Source organism: Oncorhynchus kisutch, linkage group LG28 (genome assembly GCF_002021735.2).
Source record: "Oncorhynchus kisutch isolate 150728-3 linkage group LG28, Okis_V2, whole genome shotgun sequence".
Lineage (NCBI taxonomy): Eukaryota > Metazoa > Chordata > Actinopteri > Salmoniformes > Salmonidae > Oncorhynchus > Oncorhynchus kisutch.
In genome coordinates, this window is record NC_034201.2 from 48601882 (window position 1) to 48614210 (window position 12329).

The 12329-nt window shown below is 46.7% G+C and overlaps 1 protein-coding gene across 3 annotated transcripts in view; it reads right to left on the reverse strand.

The window, feature by feature from the left end:
- LOC109875794 (ubiquitin-like protein 3) overlaps positions 1-4832 on the reverse strand; it is a 54901-nt gene extending 50069 nt beyond the window's left edge. For 2 of the 3 annotated variants that reach the window (XR_004205996.1, XM_031808098.1), the window contains exons 1-2: positions 4404-4832; positions 4227-4322 (exon numbers count right to left, since the gene is read on the reverse strand). Coding sequence is in view for 2 of the 3 variants with exons in the window: in XM_031808098.1 (XP_031663958.1) it covers positions 4227-4253 (27 nt within the window). In the remaining variant the exon portion in view is untranslated. Of the gene's footprint in view, positions 1-4226 lie in introns of all 3 variants that reach the window. The other variant, XM_031808099.1, reaches the window with a different exon arrangement.
- Between the last annotated feature and the right edge of the window lie 7497 nt (positions 4833-12329).

The following is a 12329-nucleotide window of genomic DNA, read 5'->3' on the forward strand; positions in this document are numbered from 1 at the left end:
TCATGATGACGGATGTGAGTGCTACGGGGCGGTAGTCGTTTAGCTCAGTTACCTTAGCTTTCTTGGGAACAGGAACAATGGTGGCCCTCTTGAAGCATGTGGGAACAGCAGACTGGTATAGGGATTGATTGAATATGTCCGTAAACACACCGGCCAGCTGGTCTGCGCATGCTCTGAGGGCGCGGCTGGGGATGCCGTCTGGGCCTGCAGCCTTGCGAGGGTTAACACGTCTAAATGTCTTACTCACTTCGGCTGCAGTGAAGGAGAGACCGCATGTTTTTGTTGCAGGCCGTGTCAGTGGCACTGTATTGTCCTCAAAGCGGGCAGAAAAGTTATTTAGTCTGCCTGGGAGCAAGACATCCTGGTCCGTGACTGGGCTGGGTTTCTTCCTGTAGTCCGTGATTGACTGTAGACCCTGCCACATGCCTCTTGTGTCTGAGCCGTTGAATTGAGATTCTACTTTGTCTCTGTACTGGCGCTTAGCTTGTTTGATAGCCTTGCGGAGGGAATAGCTGCACTGTTTGTATTCAGTCATGTCACCAGACACTTTGCCCTGATTAAACGCAGTGGTTCGCGCCTTCAGTTCCACACGAATACTGCCATCAATCCACGGTTTCTGGTTAGGGAATGTTTTAATCGTTGCTATGGGAACGACATATTCAACGCACGTTCTAATGAACTCGCACACCGAATCAGCGTATTCGTCAATGTTGTTATCTGACGCAATACGAAACATCTCCCAGTCCACGTGATGGAAGCAGTCTTGGAGTGTGGAGTCAGCTTGGTCGGACCAGCGTTGGACAGACCTCAGCGTGGGAGCTTCTTGTTTTAGTTTCTGTCTGTAGGCAGGGATCAACAAAATGGAGTCGTGGTCAGCTTTTCCGAAAGGGGGGCGGGGCAGGGCCTTATATGCGTCGCGGAAGTTAGAGTAACAATGATCCAGGGTCTTTCCACCCCTGGTTGCGCAATCGATATGCTGATAAAATTTAGGGAGTCTTGTTTTCAGATTAGCCTTGTTAAAATCCCCAGCTACAATGAATGCAGCCTCCGGATAAATCGTTTCCAGTTTGCAGAGAGTTAAATAAAGTTCGTTCAGAGCCATCGATGTGTCTGCTTTGGGGGGGATATATACGGCTGTGATTATAATCGAAGAGAATTCTCTTGGTAGATAATGCGGTCTACATTTGATTGTGAGGAATTCTAAATCAGGTGAACAGAAGGATTTGAGTTCCTGTATGTTTCTTTCATCACACCATGTCACGTTGGCCATAAGGCATACGCCCCCGCCCCTCTTCTTACCAGAAAGATGTTCGTTTCTGTCGGCGCGATGCGTGGAGAAACCCGCTGGCTGCACCGCTTCGGATTGCGTCTCTCCAGTTAGCCATGTTTCCGTGAAGCAGAGAACGTTACAGTCTCTGATGTCCCTCTGGAATGCTACCCTTGCTCGGATTTCATCAACCTTGTTGTCAAGAGACTGGACATTGGCAAGAAGAATGCTAGGGAGTGGTGCACGATGTGCCCGTCTCCGGAGTCTGACCAGAAGACCGCTTCGTTTCCCTCTTTTTCTGAGTCATTTTTTTGGGTCGCTGCATGTAATCCACTCCGTTACACTGGTTGTAAGGCAGAACACAGGATCCGCATCGCGAAAAACATATTCTTGGTCGTACTGATGGTGAGTTGACGCTGATCTTATATTCAGTAGTTCTTCTCGGCTGTATGTAATGAAACCTAAGATGACCTGGGGTACTAGTGTAAGAAATAACACGTAAAAAAACAAAAAACTGCATAGTTTCCTAGGAACGCGAAGCGAGGCGGCCATCTCTGTCGGCGCCGGAAGTCATTAGGTGGTGCTGATGTAACGGATGTGAAACAGCTAGCTTAGTTAGCGGTGGTGCTGATGTAACGGATGTGAAACGGCTAGCTTAGTTAGCGGTGGTGCTGAGGTAACGGATGTGAACCGGCTAGCTTAGTTAGCGGTGGTGCTGAGGTAACGGATGTGAACCGGCTAGTTTAGTTAGCGGTGGTGCTGATGTAACGGATGTGAAACAGCTAGCTTAGTTAGCGGTGGTGCTGATGTAACGGATGTGAAACGGCTAGCTTAGTTAGCGGTGGTGCTGAGGTAACGGATGTGAACCGGCTAGTTTAGTTAGCGGTGGTGCTGATGTAACGGATGTGAAACAGCTAGCTTAGTTAGCGGTGGTGCTGATGTAACGGATGTGAAACGGCTAGCTTAGTTAGCGGTGGTGCGCGCTAAATAGCGTTTCAATCGGTGACGTCACTCGCTCTGAGGCCTTGAAGTAGTGGTTCCCCCGATGGGTAATGATGCTTCGTGGGTGACTGTTGTTGATGTGTGCAGAGGGTCCCTGGTTCGCGCCCGGGTCGGGGCGAGGGGACGGTCTAAAGTTATACTGTTACATCATGCACAAAGTAGATGTCCTAACCGACTTGCCAAAACTATAGTTTGTTAAGAAATTTGAACCTAAGTGTATGTAAACTTCCGAATTCAACTGTAGATATATGGGGACATTTTATATCAACCTCAGAGAATACTACTGCAACATATTTTATATATAAATCTATACTGGGACATCTTACCCGGGACATAGAGAACATTAGGTGATGATCTGCTTCGTATTTCCATCCATAGCCCACACAACAGATGAGGATCAAAGCACTCTGTGTGTGTGTGTGTGTGTGTGTGTGTGTGTGTGTGTGTGTGTGTGTGTGTGTGTGTGTGTGTGTGTGTGTGTGTGTGTGTGTGTGTGTGTGTGTGTGTGTGTGTGTGTGTGTGTCAAACCAACACACTGCCAGACAGACAGACACAGTCAGACACACACACACGCACAGACAAGAGCATGACCATTGGCGTTCGGATGATGATGTCATGGCAGACATACAGTAGATAAGCAGCGAGGCCGTGCATGCCTGGGGAAGGCGAGTCGCGCGCCACGCCACGTCATGATGTCATGGCATACATACAGTAGATAAGCAGCGAGGCCGTGCATGCCTGGGAAAGGGGAGTCGCGCACCACGAAACGTCACGCAGACAGCGCGAAATGTCAACAGTAGCTGCTGCTCAATCTGTGCTTCTCATTCTATTCCATATTCAATAACACCAAATATCGTTTAACCTTGTATTAAATGGAAAATTAATTATAGCCACGCTGAATGGCCAAAATAACGTATTATTTCATAGATGAATCTTTTGAATTGTTTCATGTTTCTGTATCGATGCGGTGCGATCACACCAATAGATGTTGTAAACTCAATGGACGCAGACCAGGACCCCGGATTGAAGCACAACAAATCTGCTCTAACAAAGTGGAAATTCTTCAAATCCGTCATGATTGATGTATTGTAACTGGCCCACGATGTCTGGATATGTTTGGCTGTTCTCGGTGCATAATATTTATGAGTTATTTTTTCAGGTTTAGAAGTCACTGCTAAATGCCAACTCCTGTTCGTACAAACTGGTAGCGTAATTAGCATACAGAAATCAGTGGTGGTCAAAAGTCGTTTTTTTAACTGCAATGCAGATGATTGGTGACGATGACATGAACATGGATTTTGAGGTTGACGTCCATACGAGCATTATACTCCGATTTCTACTTCAACATAGTGTGAAATACACATTTAAACAATAGTCTAAATGCCGTTTTCCACGGCACGTCCATTGTTTGGGTCGAGTTCCATTGACGTCTTTAGTGCATCTATAATACACTGGTTAAATCAACGTTGTTTCGACGTGGAATAGACGTTGAAGTGACGTCTGTGCCCAGTGGGAAGACAATCATGTAATCACAGACCAATTCGCAATATGTGCTTTTTGACGTCGGAGGGCAAAGTGGCATGCACCGGACGGCTACAGTTTCTACTGAAACATTCATTGGCACATTCTCAAAGGGGTTTTTATTGGCATGGGAAACATATTGTAACGAGCCTGGGTTTATAAGCGCGGATATCGACTCTGCCGCTTATGGGGCACGATCGATAGCGCGCTGGACTTCGGTCCTGGAAAGTCGAGGGTTCGAGTCCTGCTCCCCTGCCTTGCTTCATTACAATATGTTCACGTTGTCAAAGTAAATTAAATAGATCATAAACGAAAGTTAAATAAACAATCAAAATGAAATGGTAACATGACACTTAACAAAAGTTTCAGAGGAATGGAGACATATAAAATGGTATAACGATGTGCCGATAGTTAAATTAAATAAAACATCTCTCACCATTTCCGAGGGGGTAGAGCTTGTCATCTTGGAATCCGTCCACAGTAGGGCTTCACCGAAGGTAATAATATTTCGTTGTCTTTTACACCACGTAGACTGCAAATGATGAGTATTCGATAATCAGTTAAACGTCAAAAAAACAAATAGCTATTAAATTCCGTTGGTATCGCAACTCACCGTTTAGGAAATAATGTTGAAATGTGTTATTCTATATCACATTTATTCAGCGTATTTATTCCGTTTAAATGCAGTTTTTTTTTAAACAGACTAGATGTGGTTATAGATTCGATCAGAGGGCCCCCATTGACCCCAAATATGTAAAAAGATGTGCCTTAAAAAAAAGGTCCCTACGCCATTGGAAAAACCAAATATATCGCGCTGTTAACATTAGGACATACCGATCTCGCTGTAAATCCGAACCACAGTTTGTTTCAAATATATAAAAAATAAAAAACGGAAACCCCCCGCGGTCCTAAACGTGTTCCGTGGCTTTAAAATCTCTCCGTCATACTCCGAAAAGCAGAGTTAAACCATCGTTTTTAGTCACAGACCTTGTTCCCGACTCGCTCTTCTGCCAGTCTGTCATCCTGACTCTGAAGAACATGGCGGCAGGACTGTGAAAAAGGTGGAGGATGGAGGGAGGGGAGGGGAGGGGGGGGGGGGGGGGGGGGGGGGCTGGCTTGCATAGTCCTCCGTGTCGACTGAACACACACACCCCCGGAGGGTCGAGTAAAGTGACCCTAGACACAAATAAAGGTGACCAGTTTACAAAAAGTCTAAAGATATTGATATCAAATCAAATTGTATTTATCACGTGCGCCAAATAAAACATACAAATGAAACGAACTTACAGTGAAATGCTTACTGACAAGCTCTTAACCCACAATGCAGTTCAAGAAATAGAGTTAAGAAAACATTTACTAAATAAACTAAAGTAACACAAGAAAATTACATAACAATCAAGAGGTTATATATACTCCACATTGACTCTGTACCGGGTATATACAGGGTATTACGGTACAGGGTCAATGTGGAGACTATATACAGGGTGTTACGGTACAGAGTCAATGTCGAGGCTATATACAGGGGGTTACGGTACAGAGTCAATGTGGAGACTATATACAGGGTGTTACGGTACAGAGTCAATGTGGAGACTATATACAGGGGGTTACGGTACAGAGTCAATGTGGAGACTATATACAGGGTGTTACGGTACAGAGTCAATGTGGAGGCTATATACAGGGGGTTACGGTACAGAGTCAATGTGGAGGCTATATACAGGGGGTACAAGTACAGAGTCAATGTGGAGGCTATATACAGGGTATTACGGTACAGAGTCAATGTGGAGGCTATATACAGGGGGTACCGGTACAGAGTCAATGTGGAGGCTATATACAGGGGGTACCTGTACAGAGTCAATGTGGAGGCTATATACAGGGGATACCAGTACAGAGTCAATGTGGAGGCTATATACAGGGGGTACCGGTACAGAGTCAATGTGGAGGCTATATACAGGGGGTACCGGTACAGAGTCAGTGTGGGGGCTATATACAGGGGGTACCGGTACAGAGTCAATGTGGAGGCTATATACAGGGGGTACCAGTACAGAGTCAATGTGGAGGCTATATACAGGGTATTATGGTACAGAGTCAATGTGGAGGCTATATACAGGGTGTACCAGTACAGAGTCAATGTGGAGGCTATATACAGGGTGTACCAGTACAGAGTCAATGTGGAGGCTATATACAGGGGGTACCGGTACAGAGTCAATGTGGAGGCTATATACAGGGTATTATGGTACAGAGTCAATGTGGAGGCTATATACAGGGGGTACCGGTACAGAGTCAATGTGGAGGCTATATACAGGGGGTACCGGTACAGAGTCAATGTGGAGGCTATATACAGGGGATATCAGTACAGAGTCAATGTGGAGGCTATATACAGGGGGTACTGGTACAGAGTCAATGTGGAGACTATATACAGGGGGTACCGGTACAGAGTCAATGTGGAGGCTATATACAGGGGGTACCGGTACAGAGTCAATGTGGAGGCTATATACAGGGAGTACCAGTACAGAGTCAATGTGGAGGCTATATACAGGGTATTACGGTACAGAGTCAATGTGGAGGCTATATACAGGGAGCACCAGTACAGAGTCAATGTGGAGGCTATATACAGGGGGTAGCGGTACAGAGTCAATGTGGAGGCTATATACAGGGGGTACCGGTACAGAGTCAATGTGGAGGCTATATACAGGGGGGTACTGGTACAGAGTCAATGTGGAGGCTATATACAGGGGGTACCGGTACAGAGTCAATGTGGAGGCTATATACAGGGGGTACCTGTACAGAGTCAATGTGGAGGCTATATACAGGGTATTACGGTACAGAGTCAATGTGGAGGCTATATACAGGGAGTACCAGTACAGAGTCAATGTGGAGGCTATATACAGGTGGTACCGGTACAGAGTCAATGTGGAGGCTATATACAGGGGGTACCTGTACAGAGTCAATGTGGAGGCTATATACAGGGGGTACCAGTACAGAGTCAATGTGGAGGCTATATACAGGGGGTACCAGTACAGAGTCAATGTGGAGGCTATATACAGGGGGTACCGGTACAGAGTCAGTGTGGGGGCTATATACAGGGGGTACCGGTACAGAGTCAATGTGGAGGCTATATACAGGGGGTACCAGTACAGAGTCAATGTGGAGGCTATATACAGGGTATTATGGTACAGAGTCAATGTGGAGGCTATATACAGGGTATTATGGTACAGAGTCAATGTGGAGGCTATATACAGGGTGTACCAGTACAGAGTCAATGTGGAGGCTATATACAGGGTGTACCAGTACAGAGTCAATGTGGAGGCTATATACAGGGGGTACCGGTACAGAGTCAATGTGGAGGCTATATACAGGGTATTATGGTACAGAGTCAATGTGGAGGCTATATACAGGGGGGTACCGGTACAGAGTCAATGTGGAGGCTATATACAGGGGGTACCGGTACAGAGTCAATGTGGAGGCTATATACAGGGGATACCAGTACAGAGTCAATGTGGAGGCTATATACAGGGGGTACTGGTACAGAGTCAATGTGGAGGCTATATACAGGGGGTACCGGTACAGAGTCAATGTGGAGGCTATATACAGGGTATTACGGTACAGAGTCAATGTGGAGGCTATATACAGGGTGTTACGGTACAGAGTCAATGTGGAGGCTATATACAGGGAGTACCAGTACAGAGTCAATGTGGAGGCTATATACAGGTGGTACCGGTACAGAGTCAATGTGGAGGCTATATACAGGGGGTACCTGTACAGAGTCAATGTGGAGGCTATATACAGGGGGTACCAGTAGAGAGTCAATGTGGAGGCTATATACAGGGGGTACCAGTACAGAGTCAATGTGGAGGCTATATACAGGGGGTACCGGTACAGAGTTAGTGTGGGGGCTATATACAGGGGGTACCGGTACAGAGTCAATGTGGAGGCTATATACAGGGGGTACCAGTACAGAGTCAATGTGGAGGCTATATACAGGGTATTATGGTACAGAGTCAATGTGGAGGCTATATACAGGGTGTACCAGTACAGAGTCAATGTGGAGGCTATATACAGGGTGTACCAGTACAGAGTCAATGTGGAGGCTATATACAGGGGATACCAGTACAGAGTCAATGTGGAGGCTATATACAGGGGGTACTGGTACAGAGTCAATGTGGAGGCTATATACAGGGGGTACCGGTACAGAGTCAATGTGGAGGCTATATACAGGGTATTACGGTACAGAGTCAATGTGGAGGCTATATACAGGGTGTTACGGTACAGAGTCAATGTGGAGGCTATATACAGGGAGTACCAGTACAGAGTCAATGTGGAGGCTATATACAGGTGGTACCGGTACAGAGTCAATGTGGAGGCTATATACAGGGGGTACCTGTACAGAGTCAATGTGGAGGCTATATACAGGGGGTACCAGTACAGAGTCAATGTGGAGGCTATATACAGGGGGTACCAGTACAGAGTCAATGTGGAGGCTATATACAGGGTATTATGGTACAGAGTCAATGTGGAGGCTATATACAGGGTGTACCAGTACAGAGTCAATGTGGAGGCTATATACAGGGTGTACCAGTACAGAGTCAATGTGGACGCTATATACAGGGGATACCAGTACAGAGTCAATGTGGAGGCTATATACAGGGTGTTACGGTACAGAGTCAATGTCGAGGCTATATACAGGGGGTTACGGTACAGAGTCAATGTGGAGACTATATACAGGGTGTTACGGTACAGAGTCAATGTGGAGGCTATATACAGGGTATTATGGTACAGAGTCAATGTGGAGGCTATATACAGGGTGTACCAGTACAGAGTCAATGTGGAGGCTATATACAGGGTGTACCAGTACAGAGTCAATGTGGAGGCTATATACAGGGGGTACCGGTACAGAGTCAATGTGGAGGCTATATACAGGGTATTATGGTACAGAGTCAATGTGGAGGCTATATACAGGGGGGTACCGGTACAGAGTCAATGTGGAGGCTATATACAGGGGGTACCGGTACAGAGTCAATGTGGAGGCTATATACAGGGGGTACTGGTACAGAGTCAATGTGGAGACTATATACAGGGGGTACCGGTACAGAGTCAATGTGGAGGCTATATACAGGGGGTACCGGTACAGAGTCAATGTGGAGGCTATATACAGGCGAGTACCAGTACAGAGTCAATGTGGAGGCTATATACAGGGGGGGTACCGGTACAGAGTCAATGTGGAGGCTATATACAGGGTAGTACGGTACAGAGTCATGTGGAGGCTATATACAGGGTATTACTGTACAGAGTCAATGTGGAGGCTATATACAGGGAGCACCAGTACAGAGTCAATGTGGAGGCATATACAGGGGGTAGCGGTACAGAGTCAATGTGGAGGCTATATAACAGGGGGTACCGGTACAGAGTCATGTGGGAGGCTATATACAGGGGGGGTACTGGTACAGAGTCAATGTGGATGGCTATATACAGGGGGTAACCGGTACCAAGAGTCAATCTGGGAGGCTATATACAAGGGGGGTACCTGTACAGAGTCAATGTGGAGGCTATATCAGGGTATTACGGTACAGAGTCAATGTGGAGGCTATATACAGGGAGTACCAGTACAGAGTCAATGTGGAGGCTATATCAGGGTGGTACCGGTACAGAGTCAATGTGGAGGGCTAATATACAGGGGGGTACCTGTACAGAGTCAATGTGGAGGCTATATACAAGGGGGTACCAGTACAGAGTCAATGTGGAGGCTATATACAGGGGTACCAGTAACAGAGTCAATGTGGAGGCTATATACAGGGGGTACCGGTACAGAGTCAGTGTGGGGGGCTATATACAGGGGGTACCGTTACAGAGTCAATGTGGAGGCTATATACAGGGGGTACCAGTACAGAGTCAATGTGAGGCTATATACAGGGTATTATGGTACAGAGTCAATGTGGAGGCTATATACAGGGTATTATGGTACAGAGTCAATGTGGAGGCTATATACAGGGTGTACCAGTACAGAGTCAATGTGGAGGCTATATACAGGGTGTACCAGTACAGAGTCAATGTGGAGGCTATATACAGGGGGGTACCGGTACAGAGTCAATGTGGAGGCTATATACAGGGTATTATGGTACAGAGTCAATGTGGAGGCTATATACAGGGGGTACCGGTACAGAGTCAATGTGGAGGCTATATACAGGGGGTACCGGTACAGAGTCAATGTGGAGGCTATATACAGGGGATACCAGTACAGAGTCAATGTGGAGGCTATATACAGGGGGTACTGGTACAGAGTCAATGTGGAGGCTATATACAGGGGGTACCGGTACAGAGTCAATGTGGAGGCTATATACAGGGTATTACGGTACAGAGTCAATGTGGAGGCTATATACAGGGTGTTACGGTACAGAGTCAATGTGGAGGCTATATACAGGGGAGTACCAGTACAGAGTCAATGTGGAGGCTATATACAGGTGGTACCGGTACAGAGTCAATGTGGAGGCTATATACAGGGGGTACCTGTACAGAGTCAATGTGGAGGCTATATACAGGGGGTACCAGTAGAGAGTCAATGTGGAGGCTATATACAGGGGGTACCAGTACAGAGTCAATGTGGAGGCTATATACAGGGGGTACCGGTACAGAGTTAGTGTGGGGGCTATATACAGGGGGTACCGGTACAGAGTCAATGTGGAGGCTATATACAGGGGGGTACCAGTACAGAGTCAATGTGGAGGCTATATACAGGGTATTATGGTACAGAGTCAATGTGGAGGCTATATACAGGGTGTACCAGTACAGAGTCAATGTGGAGGCTATATACAGGGTGTACCAGTACAGAGTCAATGTGGAGGCTATATACAGGGGATACCAGTACAGAGTCAATGTGGAGGCTATATACAGGGGGTACTGGTACAGAGTCAATGTGGAGGCTATATACAGGGGGTACCGGTACAGAGTCAATGTGGAGGCTATATACAGGGTATTACGGTACAGAGTCAATGTGGAGGCTATATACAGGGTGTTACGGTACAGAGTCAATGTGGAGGCTATATACAGGGAGTACCAGTACAGAGTCAATGTGGAGGCTATATACAGGTGGTACCGGTACAGAGTCAATGTGGAGGCTATATACAGGGGGTACCTGTACAGAGTCAATGTGGAGGCTATATACAGGGGGTACCAGTACAGAGTCAATGTGGAGGCTATATACAGGGGGTACCAGTACAGAGTCAATGTGGAGGCTATATACAGGGTATTATGGTACAGAGTCAATGTGGAGGCTATATACAGGGTGTACCAGTACAGAGTCAATGTGGAGGCTATATACAGGGTGTACCAGTACAGAGTCAATGTGGACGCTATATACAGGGGATACCAGTACAGAGTCAATGTGGAGGCTATATACAGGGGGTACTGGTACAGAGTCAATGTGGAGGCTATATACAGGGGGTACCGGTACAGAGTCAATGTGGAGGCTATATACAGGGTATTACGGTACAGAGTCAATGTGGAGGCTATATACAGGGTGTTACGGTACAGAGTCAATGTGGAGGCTATATACAGGGAGTACCAGTACAGAGTCAATGTGGAGGCTATATACAGGTGGTACCGGTACAGAGTCAATGTGGAGGCTATATACAGGGGGTACCTGTACAGAGTCAATGTGGAGGCTATATACAGGGGGTACCAGTAGAGAGTCAATGTGGAGGCTATATACAGGGGGTACCAGTACAGAGTCAATGTGGAGGCTATATACAGGGGGGTACCGGTACAGAGTTAGTGTGGGGGCTATATACAGGGGGGTACCGGTACAGAGTCAATGTGGAGGCTATATACAGGGGGTACCAGTACAGAGTCAATGTGGAGGCTATATACAGGGTATTATGGTACAGAGTCAATGTGGAGGCTATATACAGGGTGTACCAGTACAGAGTCAATGTGGAGGCTATATACAGGGTGTACCAGTACAGAGTCAATGTGGAGGCTATATACAGGGGATACCAGTACAGAGTCAATGTGGAGGCTATATACAGGGGGTACTGGTACAGAGTCAATGTGGAGGCTATATACAGGGGGTACCGGTACAGAGTCAATGTGGAGGCTATATACAGGGTATTACGGTACAGAGTCAATGTGGAGGCTATATACAGGGTGTTACGGTACAGAGTCAATGTGGAGGCTATATACAGGGAGTACCAGTACAGAGTCAATGTGGAGGCTATATACAGGTGGTACCGGTACAGAGTCAATGTGGAGGCTATATACAGGGGGTACCTGTACAGAGTCAATGTGGAGGCTATATACAGGGGGTACCAGTACAGAGTCAATGTGGAGGCTATATACAGGGGGTACCAGTACAGAGTCAATGTGGAGGCTATATACAGGGTATTATGGTACAGAGTCAATGTGGAGGCTATATACAGGGTGTACCAGTACAGAGTCAATGTGGAGGCTATATACAGGGTGTACCAGTACAGAGTCAATGTGGACGCTATATACAGGGGATACCAGTACAGAGTCAATGTGGAGGCTATATACAGGGGGTACTGGTACA